Below are 13,787 nucleotides of genomic sequence, written 5' to 3'. Positions count from 1 at the left end.
ATACAGACATTTAGAAAAAGCTAGTTCCTGCCTTAAAGAGCTACAGATGAAGTTATGGCAACTCAATGGGTGGAGTGGACTCTAATTAATCTTACATACCTCTGATGCCTTTTTTATTTTAAGTGCCATACAATAATTAGCAATACGGGATCCCTACTCCAAGTAGTTTACCTTCTAATTCAACCTCCTAGATACAAGCCATGAGAAACAATTTAGAAGGTGGTGGTAAGAAGTTGGTGTGGAAGCTTGGCACTGGGAAGTTTCACAAAAAGAATGTGTTTTAACTTGTGATCTGTGATTAACAGATGAGAAGTGAGATAATGCTGCAAGAGTAAAGAGGGGATGATACTGAAGCTGAGAATGGGATGAGACTAAGGGAGCAGTTGAAAGAAAATTGGGAAAAGCAAAAAGATCACACAGGTGGAAATGTAGATATTACATCACTCACCCTGTCTAACACAAGACACTGTCATTTAATTCTTCCCTGAAATAGATGAATCCATGTCTATAATTGGCTTAAATCAGAAAAATACACCTGAAACTTTTTTTAAACAAGGGGTTTATTTGGTTAGAGCTTGCATGCACGTACTTACAAACAAAATCCAAACTGACCCCTCTTTCCCACTCAACCCCCACCTTCACAAAGTAAAGCAAACTGATCAAATTTAGATTATCTTGCTTCAGAAATGCACATTATAAAAGGTACTTGATAAAAGATTTGACAGACTGGACAGGCGTTTCCTCCTTCTTTGGGGTCTATGGGATCAGATAATTCTCAAGAGCTGGGTTATTTTTTTGTGTTGGTTTCCCAATTCCATTGTGTAGAACTGAATTTTTGTACTTGAGAGTTAGAACCCTGCTGCTGAATCATACCTCACTCAGAGTACAAGTGTTGAAGGCCTGAACAAGATGCATACAAAATGTTAAAGGTAGACAGTGACTTGTAAAATAGGGTCTGATTGTGAAGCAATGGATAGGCTTCATAGAATGCTTAACCACTATAAAAATGTTAATATGTGCCTGCACTAAAATTCTACATTTCTTTTTAAATTCTGGTTTTACTTGGAGAAGAAGAAAGATCTAATGAAGCGTAAATTTACATTGATTTGTATGCCTGGGGTATGTTGCAACCAAATATAATCAAGTCTAGACATGCAAATTACAATTTGTGTGCTGGTATGTAGACATTAGTAATTGTTTATTGTAAGTGTGCTGTATATATGCAGGGGCAGAAGTATTTTGAATGACATACCCAGACAAATATTTTCACACTCAGAAAATCTTGACTTCCACTCCACAATGTGTGAGCAGGCCTCTTGAGGGGCGGGGGGGAACTATCGTTAAATATTTTACTAAACATCAACTGTACCATTCTGGAAGAAGGCATGAAACTCTACTGTATCTTTTTACCTATTTTAAGGCAACTCAAATACTTTCTATGCCATTAAAGTTCCATTATCCCACAGGGATATTTTAGCCATATGAATTTTAATACAGTGCAAGGAGTAAATGAGATCTGAACATTCCAGAACTACAGTTAGAGGATGGTATAAATCAGCATAGCTGTTGATATTTGTTGAGACTCTGAAGAGACCAGTTACCATACTCATTCTGACCAATAATGGTCCAGTTTTTGTTGCAGCTTCCATTTCCTTTCTCCTTTCATCCGATGTCCTCTTGCTGCAGGAGGCAGAACATAGTGGCTTGGCTTAGGAGTAGGATGCCAAGACCAGTGCTCTGTCTTTATGAACCTCTCCCACTTCAAGTCATCCTGGTCCCTGCTGAAGGAAGCAGAAAAAGAAATCTCATTTATGGGTAAACTGGAGCAAAACCACCTAAATGGAAGGACAGATATCTGCAAGGAATGGGAGGAATGCTAAAGAAACAAACTAAGATGTAGAAGCAAGTGCCTCAAAAACCACTTGGCCCTGGTGATCTCTGCCATCCAGAAGGATAAGTGAATGGCAGAAGGGAAGTTCTTTTACAAGAATCCCTGTCAAAGAATCTATGGTCTTCAGCATCCCTCCATGGCATGGAAGAAGGCCATAATGAGGGTTCCCTCATCAACACTCAGGAAATATTCAAATACTTGTTATTTCAGTGGTTAGAGGAAAGTGACTCTCAGAGAGAACACTGATTGTGACTAAGTGTAGGCTCAGTACCATATTCCCAGTAAAGAAGGGATTAACTGTCTTTTCTCCCTGTGCAGAAGTGTTCAAGAGAGGAGCTAAAACGAAGGCAGCTGAAAGCCAGAAGCATGAGTATGGCTGGGAGGCAAGGCTCCATATCCAGATTGTAAGGATTGGATTGAACCCTAGAGTAGAGAAGTGATTGTTTTGTTTGGTGGTTTATTTGCAGGAGAGAGAAATGAGGTGTTATGTTAGCTTTGCTCATAGTAACGTTTTATTTATGGTCAAAATTGTCTCCTGCTGAAAATAAGATCACTACTAAAATGTCTTCTGTCAAACAACCATTTTACACTGACACACACAATCCTGATCTTTGTGCTTCCCATTCATATGCCACTATCAATCATGCTATCTATGAGTTGTTAGAAATGCTAAATTATAAAACTGGCAAGGGTTCAGAATGATCCACACTGGAGGAAACAGTAGTAACATTATCCTCCAGACTGGATGGGAGGGGAAAGATGAGTGGAATGGAGACAACAGAGTTGGATGGAGGCCAGTAAGCACACATTCTTTGTGGCAGGGGCAGGCAAACCTTTTGGCCTGAGGGCTGCATCGGGTTTTGTAAATTGTATTGAGAGCCAGTTAGGGGAGGGGGTTGTGGCCCGGCCCCTACCTCCTATTGCCCCCCAATTCTCTGATGGCCCCTCTGGGACCCCTGCCCCATCCACACACCCCTGCTCCCTGTCCCTTGACTGCCCCCTGCTGCCCCATCCACCCCCCTCCTTCCTGACTCTTCCCCCAGGACTCCTACCACCATTCAAGCCCGTTCCCTCCCCCTGCCCCCAACTACCATCCACACCCCTGACCACCACCCTGAACTCCTCTGCCCTCAAGCCCCCTCCTCCCCCCATACACATACATGCACATCTGCTTCTTACTACGCTGCCTGGAGCACCAGTAGCTGGTGGCGCTACAGCTACCCCACCCAGCTGGAGCCAGGTCACACCACCTGCGGTGCCACCATGCAGCACAGAGCACTGGCTCAGGCTGGGCTCTGCAGCTATGCTGCCCCAGGCGTTCACAGCCCTGCTATCCAGAGTGGTGGAGTGAGTGACTTGAGGCTGTGGGTGAGGGGGAACAGTTGGGGAGGGGCCGGGGGTGAGCCTCCCGCGCCAGGAGCTTGGGATGGTTTCGTGAGCCGGATGTGGCCTGTAGGCCATAGCTTGCCCACTCCTGCTTTAGAGACAACGTTGCATGGACTTAACTGATAGCTGAATTGCAGAGCTGCTTGGAAGATGGGGGGGGGGGGAAGGTGGGGGCACAGAAGGGAGTTGTTGAAATTTTATTTTGACACTTTTTTTTCTTCAGCCCTTGAGATTGTTAAATGACTGAAAATAAAGTGGGGGAGGAAGAAAATAGGCTAAAGCTTTTTTTTAAAATTATACTCTTAGAAAAACATGTAAGCAGCTTCATTGTAACTTTATAATTATTACAGTTGAAAGATGACCAGTCCAGTTGCACAGCAAGATGTAGCTGTGCTTAAATGTATATTCCAGAATTACTGGTAAAAACTATTGCCAGATATTGAAAAAGCTAATTTACTTTCACCAGTCAGAGAAACTGCACAAAATCCTGGACAATAGTCATTTTAGTATTCTAGCTTTTTTTTATATTATAATACTCTTTGGGAGCCCTTTTCAGAAGCCCCCATCAAAATAAATATATTTTCAAAAATGGCAACATTTAAGATTGGTTTTTGAGTTGAAATGCTATTAAGTCTATTCAGACTTTAGCAAAATAGTTACAAATGAACTTTGGCACTAAAGACAGAGAAAAGATTAAGCAGGTGCAGTCACAGGGAGGGCTAGCTCTCTCATTGGCTATGGAACCTCAAAAGCTGTCACGCTGATTTGAAATAAACCTAATTACTAATGAGCAAAAATTGTCACTCTACTAGTGGTTATGGGATGACTTGGTGTTTTCAATACCGTTGCTTGCTGACAAGTACTCATATCACACAATGACAATTGTACCAATGCTGCCGAACCTACCCTTAAGATGAGTTGAGCCCCCCCCATCAGGCGATAGGGTTACCTAAACTCACGAGGCTTTCTTAAAACAATAAATGTGGGGTTCTTTGTCTCCGCGTTCTGGTTCTGAGCCTTTTCCATGCACCTGCTTTACATTTTCAAGCTTTTCTCTGCAATTATACCCCCCCGAACTGTCCCTGGCCTTAGCCAGAGTGACCGCTGGGATTCCCACACCATCGTGGCGGCTGCGGCTTTAAGGAGAAGGCTAAAAATTCCCACGCGATAAAATCCCAGGAGGTGGCACGTTTCTTAGGAAAGGCTAAGAAAGAGGAGACCGGGAGGCGGCCCCTGGCTGCACGTTAGCAGCGCAAAGAAGTAACCGGGGGAAATACGGTAATTTCTGAGCTGGCCTCGGACTGGTGGGGGAGAGGGGTGGGCTCGTGAAGGCTGAACCGGGCCACCACCGCCTGCTCGCCAGTGCGCGCGCACCCACCCGCAGTTGCGCCCCAGCCTGGAGCTGTGGCGGCGGGGAGCCAGCCATGTGACAGGAAGCCCCGGCGCCCCTTCCGGAGCTGCGCGCGCTGTATTCCCCAACGTTTCCGGCGCCTGGGTTCCGCTTGCAGCGTCATCGTGAGGGGCCGGTTTGAATGAGACCCTGAGAGTGGGACGCGCCGGAGCCGTTGCCCGCTGACTGACGCCCCCTCCCCCTCCGGGACGCGCCGCCCGCCCGCCATGCCGCTTTTCTCAGGTGAGCCGGGCCCTCCCGCGTGTGCGCGCGCCTTGGGGGCTGCACAGAACAGCCTCTCTAACCCGGGGGGGGGGGCTCGTGGGCGGTGACCGGGCCGCGTGCGTCACCGAGCGACTGAACAGGCGCAGGTAGGGCTCCGCGTGGGGCGCGCCCGCCTTTCCCCGGGGGTCACTCGCTTAATTGTTTAATAACGTCCCGCAGCACCAGAAAATGCCCCCGCGGGGTGGAACCCGGACAGACACTTCTCCTCCACCCCCGTGGAGCCACTTGATAGATTTTCTCAGGTCAGAGTGAGCCAGTGTAGACAAGCAGCAGCAGCAATTGGGCGTTGAACCAGATGCGCCCCCACTTTATAGCAGCCTCATCTAACCACCTTTCCATAGTTTCCTTATGAGAGTATCCTGTGGGACAGTGTCAGAAATGCAAACAAATCACGTCTGCTGCATTCTATAAACACCACAGAGCAGTCTGATGTTCTGGGTCTTATTTTTGTGCTCATCAACTTCTGGAGGTTGGGGAGAGGGACACTTCAGTGCATTACAAAAGCAAGCAATAGAGCAAGTGTCTGCAGTGTCAGTGCATGTTTGTGCTGGGGGGGGGGGCGTTGTATATACAGAGAATTTAAAAACCTTTGATACTGGTTTTACCTATTTGTCTGAACACACTGGTGTTCACCAAACAAGGAATAATTCTACTCTCACTTTTCCTAATGTAGGCCATCAGCCTATGGTTTCTTTTTTTGTTGTTGTTGAAAGCTGCACTGTATTCTAGTTCATGCTAGAGAAATTGCAATTTAGCACAATTGCATCTCATCCCACCCACCACAGTTTCCACCAAGGAAAGTTACTGGCAAAAGCTGTAAGAGCTGGAAACTCCCACTCTCTAGTGGCTCTCTCTTGAAGGAGTTGTTGCTGGTGTGTGTGTGCATTTCACAGTTCAGCCCTCCCAGATCTTTCAGAACATTTCAGTGCTTGACCAATGAATTTAAAATGGTACTGTGAATTTATCTGTCACCCTGCAACCTCAACTGTGGTTTGCAAATTGGGGGCCTTGTTTGTAGTTGGTGAATATGGCATCTCAAACTCATTTAAACAATCCACTGTTTCTATTCTGCATGGCCAAAGCATCATTACTTCCCTCACTCCCCCCGCCCCCCCCATGCTTTTCAGTAGATAGCCTGACCATAGGCAGCAGGTTTGTATAATTTTTGGTGGTGCCCAGAATGGGTCTAATCCCCGTCCTGTCAGCGCATATATATATATATTAATTATTATTATTAAATAGTGTAAAAATGGACAGGAAGCCATTTCTCTTTATTGCACAATATCACTATCATAAAAAATTTAACTAAGAATATCAATGTTATTAATACTCTTTTGAATACTGAAATGACCATACACTGTTTGTTGAATAACCCTCAAAAACAAATATAGCCCCTTCTTTTGCAATGTTCTTCAGGAGGCAGCAAACACTTTTCGTCATTGTTTGGTTCTTGAAATGAAGTCATCCAGGAGACTTGCAGTGTCCAGTTCAGAGGTAAAGTTCTTATGAATGTGCAGAAATGTCAAGTGATTTAGACATTTTTGGCCCATTGTTGTTCGCAAATAATTTTTCAGTTGGCGCAAGCAACTGAACGATCGCTCGGCGGTGCAGGTTGTACTTGGAATGGTTTAGAATATTTTCAGGAGAATTGTAACATCTGACAACATGTCACTCAAGCCTTCATTTTTTTTAGAAATTGCTTCACTTGACTCACTGAATTAAGCTGGCAGTTTCTCAATCTGCAAATATCACTCAGCTTTTCTAAATGAAGAAATAGTTTCCCCATGTTGATGTCATCATGGAAAGCTTCACTTATTGGGACAGTGTCCTGTTTCGAGCCATTTGCTGCCTCAATTATAAGCTGCTCCAATTTTACTGAGTATGTAAAGCTTTCTGTTGAAAACCTCTGTTCAATGGCAACTTTGCAAGCATCAATTATCTCAACTTATATTTGAAAATTCTCTTTGGGGTTACTTAAGATGTAAGGAAGGCTTCCATGGTCGAGCCATCTTGGTGGTTTGCGTTTTCTCGGGAGTGTAGGTTCATCTAAATAAAGATTTCTTGCCTTCTCTACTGTTGTTTCCCAGAAGTGATTTGTATGATAAGTCAGTGCGCATCCCACTCAACACTTCTTGCAACAGGCCAACTTTCTTCATAATGCTTGTCAATGACACGTTTGGGCTTTGAGTTTTTGCATTAGCTTCTTCTACAGGACCCATGGCTTTCACAAAAACTGTTAGTGTAAAGTATGTTGGAAAAGATTGAAGTTGCTTCGAGAATCCACTACATTTTAAGCTAAATTATCGGAAGAGTAACTAAGTTCATCTGGGCAGTTCATTCTGGCCTTGTAGTTGTGGAGCAATGATTTAATGCCACTGATCCTTAGAGTCCATATTGTTAGGCACAATGGTCGTAAAGAAGGTTCCCCTTCACTCTGGAAACTCTCTGAATGCTGCCATACGTTTTGGTGACTCCCTGAAGGCATTGATGAGATCTTTTACCATCAAAAACATATAATGACACTCTTGAATATTATGCAGGCATCCTGCATGGCAGGATTAAGGGAATGTGCAGCACAGTGCACAAATTCCGCTCTTGGCTCTCGATCCTTCTCTCTAGCTTGAACCCCAGTAAATTTGCCCGACACATTACTGGCTCCATCGTAACACTGCTTCCAGCAATCAGAAAAGGGCAAATCACACCTGAGAAGTGTGTCTTCCACAATTTTGAAAAGAGAAGCAGCATCCATTGTATCAGTTGGGTAAAACCCAATAAACTCCTCATAAATCTCCCAGTCTTCACTAGAAAACAACCTTAAAGAAAAACTTACTTGTTCTTTTCTTGACAAGTCGGTAGTCCCATCCATTACAATGGCATAAAACTTAGAAGCCTTTATCTTTTGCACAATTTTTCTTAGCGCCATCATTGCCATCATTTTGATTATTTCGTTGTTAACCTCATGTGACAGCCACTTGTATTTTGTGTGATTAAGCCACTGTCTCAGTTCCTCAGAATCTGTACTGCGTAGCAACAAGAGCTGCATCAAATTTGAATCACTGTCATTATGTCCATGTAATGCTATTCCTTGTTGAACTAGGTACTGAATACTGGTAAAAATGTTGTGCAGTGCAGTCTAAGCTGATTGTGATTCTTTTCTGCAACTGGCTGACACTAGTCTAGAAACATTTACCTGTGATTGCAGAGCAGCATACTTCATTACCGCTTCCTTGTGACAGGAGGATTTTTCGTGTGATGTAAAACCACGCAATGCGTCTCCAGTCTTGAAATCCAGATGAAATAAATGTTGGTTTGGCCTTTGTAGAAAATATTAACATCTTCTTTTCAGAACAGTTTTTTTCCAACTGAGCAAAAAGCTCCTGTTTCATTTGCTATTGTACTCCAACCGCTTAAATCTTGATAGCCAAGATTGCTGAAAACTCCTTTTCTTATCTTGCAGATTTGCCTCATCTTTCTTTTGTATAACTTCAGTTTGAAAGCTGGATGTTGAACTCGGGCCATCACTTGATGAATTATCATTTTCTTCTTTTTCTCTGGGTAACTTTATTAAGAATTTGTCCATTGTTGATCATTAGTGGTCCTACAAATCAAGAATTTGTTGCTAGGATAAAATGAAGCTACAACGCGTCAGCGCCACAAGATTACAAGAGTCAATGAAAAGTGGAAAGTCAGAAGCAGCACTTGCTTGCTTCAGTATATTATATTTTGTTGTACCTGTTGTGATGAAGTGGGTATGTTCTTAATGTTTTCTCTGAATACTATGTGGATGCCTCAGTTTCCCCTGCAAGGTGCCAGCTGAAGGTGTTGGGGACAAAGAGATCAAGTGGCCTCCTTGTCCGGAAGAGAGACAAAAGCCAGAGGAGGAGCTGGAGGGAGTGTCAGTTTCGAGCTGGCTGGGGAAATGGGAAGAGGCTTGAACTTGGTTCTGGGCTCCCCATCCCCAAAGATGGACTGAGGGGTCCTGTTTTCTGTACCTATAAGCTGTGTTTTAGACCGTGTTGCTATCATCTAATAAACTTGTTTTAGCGGCTGACTGAGAGTCATGTCTGACTGCGGAGTTGGGGTGCAGGACCCTCTGGCTTCTCTAGGAGCCCTGCCTGTGCAGACTTGCTGCGGGAAGCACACTGTGTGGAAGGGCATGCTGAATGCCCTGAGATCAGACCCAGGAAGGTACAAGCTTCTTGCCCTGGAGACAGTATGCTCAGAGAGAGGAGGCATGCTCCCCCAGAATCCTGACTGGCTTTGTATGGAGTAGTTTAAGAGCATCCCCTTCCACACCATGCGCTTCCCGGAAGTCTGCACAGGCACTGACACTCCTTCCTCTAGCCTTTGTCTCTTTTCCAGACATTAGGAAGCCACCTGATCTTTGTTCTCCAGCACCTTGCAGGAGAGTGGCCCAGGCCATCAGTTGCCTGGAGACAGGGTGTCAGTCATTCTCTGTGCAGACAGCATCACATCGGCTCTCTAGGGCTCTACAACAATCACACCGCCTTATCCCACTATCTAGATCCTTAAGAAATGCATTGGGGAAACTGAGGCACCCACACAGTATTTAGAGAAAACATTAAGAACATTCTCACTTCGTAGCACCTGTATATGACCAGTTATATACTTTACAGGGTGTAAAATAATCAAGTATTGTGCTAAACACAATGATACTCCAAACTGACCACCAGGTTTAAGTTGCGTGCTTTTCCCCTCAGGTGAGGGTTCTGGGGTGGGGTTGGGGATGAGGGGTTCACAGTGCAGGAGGATGCTCAGGGTTGGGATGCTCGGGCCGCAGGCTTTGCGGTGGGGCAGGGCCGGGGATGAGGAACTTGGGGTGCAGACAGGCTGCTCCAGGGCTAGTGCCAGAGAGGACCTTCTCCCTCCGCCCCTCCCGCAGCACACTCACTCTGCACCATGGTTACTGCATATGCTGCTAGGGCCCCTCTCAGTTCCAGAAAGCCCACTCGCCTCCCCTATGATGGGTACTGGAGGGGTTGCCATCACGGCTGGCCTCCCCTGCTGCTGTCCCTCACCATAGCCTCACTGGGGATGGGGCTGCCCCTTGCCCAACATGGGGCAGGAGTGGGGACTGCAGGGTGGTGGCTATGGGGAGTGGGGCAGGGTGTCACAAAAGTCACCCAAGCCCCAGCTGCTCAGGTCTGGGAAGCCTCCCTCCCCATCTCCCCTGTGGGTGCTGGGGGGGAGGAGACTGCCATCACATGTGGCTTCCTTCCTTCCCTGCTGCCCCTCACCCTAGCCTCACTGGGGGTAGGGGGTGGGGCTGCCCCTTGCCCAGTGTTGGGCAGGAGTGGAGGCTACAGGTGGGGGGCGAGGGAGTGGATCATAGGATCAAACACTCACCGAAGCCCCAGCAGCTGCTCAGGTGAGTGATGTCCATCTCCTGGCTGGAAGTTCCCTTGGCATCTCATCTCCTCCAGGTGGGTGCCAGGGGAGGGGAGGGCTGCCAAGCACATGTGTGCCCCATCCCGTCTCCCGCTTCTGAGGTGCTGCTGCAGCAGCAGCTGCCTTGGTCTTCCGGTGCTGCTCTTGTGCTATAGCCCTTAGGCAGCGGCAGTAGAAGCAAAGGAGAGGTGCGTGCTGTTTTCTTTCAGGCAGGGGGTGGGGCCCGCTCCAGGCAGGGCCAGGGGAGAAACCTAGCTCCAAATATTGGTGAAGCAGTCTCTGGCCCTGAATATTCCTGGAGCTCGGGCACCACAAACCCATATAACTTGCCGCTTATGAGCCTGACTTCTGTTTTAGTTGTTTGTATAATCTTTGCTTGAATTATTTTATTTCCTTATCTAAAATAATGGAAAAACTTTGTACAGTGTATTTCTATGGATACTAAGTTTTTTTTAAAGATAATCATGTCTGAGATTATAAGGTTTATTATCTTGCAGCATATTTAACATTCAGATTGGATACTTGTGCAATTGTTTATTAGCATGGTTTACATAAGAGCTCTATTTTTTGTACTCCAAAACCTTCTCTGTTTGAACAAATTGCAAAAATGATTGGAACCTGCCTCTTCAAGAATGAACACTCTGACTGTGCTACCCTGCTTAAGGCTACTTATTTGTCATGAGAAACAGATGGGAGAAGTCATGGCTTTATGGCAAAAAACAAATCATAAATGTATACAGAAAATTCAGAAGAACAGGCAAATCATGCTCTTTTTACAGATTATTATGTCTGTGTGGAAAAAATTGTTTAAAATCACCCCCTGGTCTTTTTCCCATAGTCTGCTATCCTGGACCTATATAAATGATGGACGATCCTTTATTAAATCACAGTTGCTTTATCCTTATTGTAAAACCATAAGTTGCTGGTTTTGACAGGAGCAAACATACTGCTGTAACTGATAGAGGCAAAATTGTTGTGGCTATCATGAATTTGCCTGATAGAGTGTAGCCTCGTTATAGGGTATGCTGTGTTTCAGTGTTTTCAATGAAGTAGTAACATTCTGAAATAACTTTTAGAAATATACAACAGAATTTGATATAACCTGCTGGCTGAAGATTTACAGTTCTGCTGGAAAACCATGCTGTTTCTCTGCCATGGGTCAGTGATGGATTAGCCTAGCAACAGTTGCTATGCTCGGCCATGAATGGATTCCAGCTCTACTGCTAAGGAGTCAATTACCTATAATATGTAAATGACTGGAACTGCAGGACATTCCTATTACGTCCAACTACACTGAGCTAAAATCATTTTGTGATTGTACTGTACCAGCATTAAAGCATTTAACGGTGGTGTAACTGGGACTACAAAGTTAATGTGCCATTGAGTTAAAGTAAGATAGTCTGTCTGGGTATATATTTGACATGTGCAGAATGCAATTTCATGTAAATAACCTTTGTCACCAGAGGTATTAGTTCTGTTTTGGACGAACATAGGGTTATCCCACAGAATTATACTAACTGACCCATGATTGATAATAGTTGCAATCAGCATGGTCCATAGATGGGAGGGGATTAACTTTCTAATGACTTATTAAGATTGGACAGAGAAAATAGTTTTGCTTGGTTTTATTGTGAAACATGAATCTTGAATAATCTTTTCAAACTTGTTGATAGCCAGCTTGAAACTCAATGTATGGTATGAGGGCTAAGGTCTTTCTTAGGTAAAATATTATATACTCATAGTTAATTCTAGAAACTAAATAAACTCATGTGGAAGAGATTGAGCCACATGTGTAATGCATTGTTTTTGCAGTGAACGTAAAATGGGGGAAAGAGAAATTTGATGGTGTAGAGCTGAATACTGATGAACCTCCAATGGTGTTCAAGGCTCAGCTTTTCGCATTGACTGGAGTTCAGCCAGACAGACAGAAAGTTGTGGTGAAAGGAGGAGCTCTAAAGGTAGAAATCACCAATAACTTTCTTGTATTTGTCTAATTCTGTTTAATGTTCTGATTAATGTTTCATCAACAGTAAGAATATAATGTTACAAATGTATAAATGTATGACCATGAACAGTTCAGAAAACACGTAGTATAATGCGTTGATGCTATAGGTCTGTTGCTTATTACTGGAAAATGTTTTTCAAAATACAAGTTGATTAAATGGTGGTCAACACAAACCAGTATTTCAGAATTTTTCCCCGCGCCTTTCAGATTTTCCTTGTTGCTTAAGAAATTAACAGAACTTGAACAGAATGTTCTGTATACCTCAGTTAAGAATTTTAGCTTGTTTCTGCATTGCAGGCCAGTGAAAACAATCCAGAACAGACAGTGCATCTCTATACACTTTTTATGCCAATATGACTTAATTTGGTCAATTTGCCTTCTTTCCCTTCCTTCTGAAACAGATATTGAAATTGACTAGTTGTAAAACTATCAAGAGCCATCTAGAAAAGAGTACCTTTCTGTTTTTACTTTAGATTGACACAAGATTGGAAAAGGAAGTGTCTTTAGTAAAGTGTTCACACTTTGCTATAATGTGCTGTTCAGAGACACATGACTAATGTTGGTGAAAGCATCAGTTAGCCTTTTGAGTCTTCTGAAAATACTGTAAGACAGTAACTCAATCCTTTTCTTCTCCTCAAACATAGGATGATGAGTGGGGCAACATCAAAATCAAGAATGTAAGTATCATCAAAAATTCACTTGCATATTGGTAAACTACTTAAAACTTGATCATTTTATTATAGTGATCGTCTTTTTAAGAGTCTCTCATTATTTCCATCATAAGTAGGGGGTGATAGTCTTATAACTTTCAGGAAAAAATAGGAACGCCATAGTGAATAATGGGAGATACTTAATCATAATTGTGTTTTGTAACCACGGTGGCCTTTACATTTTCTGCTTTTAGACTAAATAATTTTAGGGATGTAGTTGTCTACCTACGTGTAATTTTAGGAGACCCACTGTGGAGATTTTTAACATTTGTTCTCTGGGAATATGGTGAGCTAAAACCTATGGGGAAATGACAATGTCTTCCTGATATGCTCTGGACATTTTTTATTGCATATTACATTGATAGCCACTACTCACTCAATTGCTCTTCTAGGATTGTTTCTCTGGTATAGGGTCTGTACCGCTTTCATGAGCCTCACTGATGAGGTTTATCTGCTATTTTTCCACTCCAAGGGTAATGCAAGAGATTCTTGTGATTTTGTTTTTGTTCTTTCCCTGTAGCCTACTAGCACTTTTACTCAACACATCCATTTTGTTTATCCGATATTCTGCCTGACCAGGGAAAAGCAGAGGTTGCTCCTGAGCTCTCCCTGATGGTTCTCTTCTTTCTTGCAGGAACTTGGTAGTTCCCTTCTCTTAGCTTCAGCAGCAGTCTGGTAGGGAGGGGATCTTTAATGAACAGACAGGGGAAA

General features: G+C 43.9%; 1 protein-coding gene across 2 annotated transcripts in view; it reads left to right on the top strand.

Annotated features, from left to right (window-relative positions):
• Positions 1-4,782: 4,782 nt before the first annotated feature.
• The window catches only part of USP14 (ubiquitin specific peptidase 14), a 37,385-nt gene continuing 28,380 nt past the window's right edge, over positions 4,783-13,787 (top strand). Inside the window, exons 1-3 of one of the 2 annotated variants that reach the window (XM_030552879.1) lie at positions 4,783-4,910; positions 12,174-12,319; positions 13,011-13,043. In XM_030552879.1, coding sequence (XP_030408739.1) covers positions 4,895-4,910; positions 12,174-12,319; positions 13,011-13,043 — 195 coding nt within the window. In that variant the 5' untranslated portion in view covers positions 4,783-4,894. Of the gene's footprint in view, positions 4,911-4,941; positions 5,039-12,173; positions 12,320-13,010; positions 13,044-13,787 lie in introns of those variants that run through there. The other variant, XM_030552880.1, reaches the window with a different exon arrangement.

Source organism: Gopherus evgoodei, chromosome 2, assembly GCF_007399415.2.
Source record: "Gopherus evgoodei ecotype Sinaloan lineage chromosome 2, rGopEvg1_v1.p, whole genome shotgun sequence".
Classification (NCBI taxonomy): Eukaryota; Metazoa; Chordata; order Testudines; family Testudinidae; genus Gopherus; species Gopherus evgoodei.
Note: the sequence above shows the minus strand (reverse complement) of the source record. Positions and strands in the feature narration are given on the sequence as shown.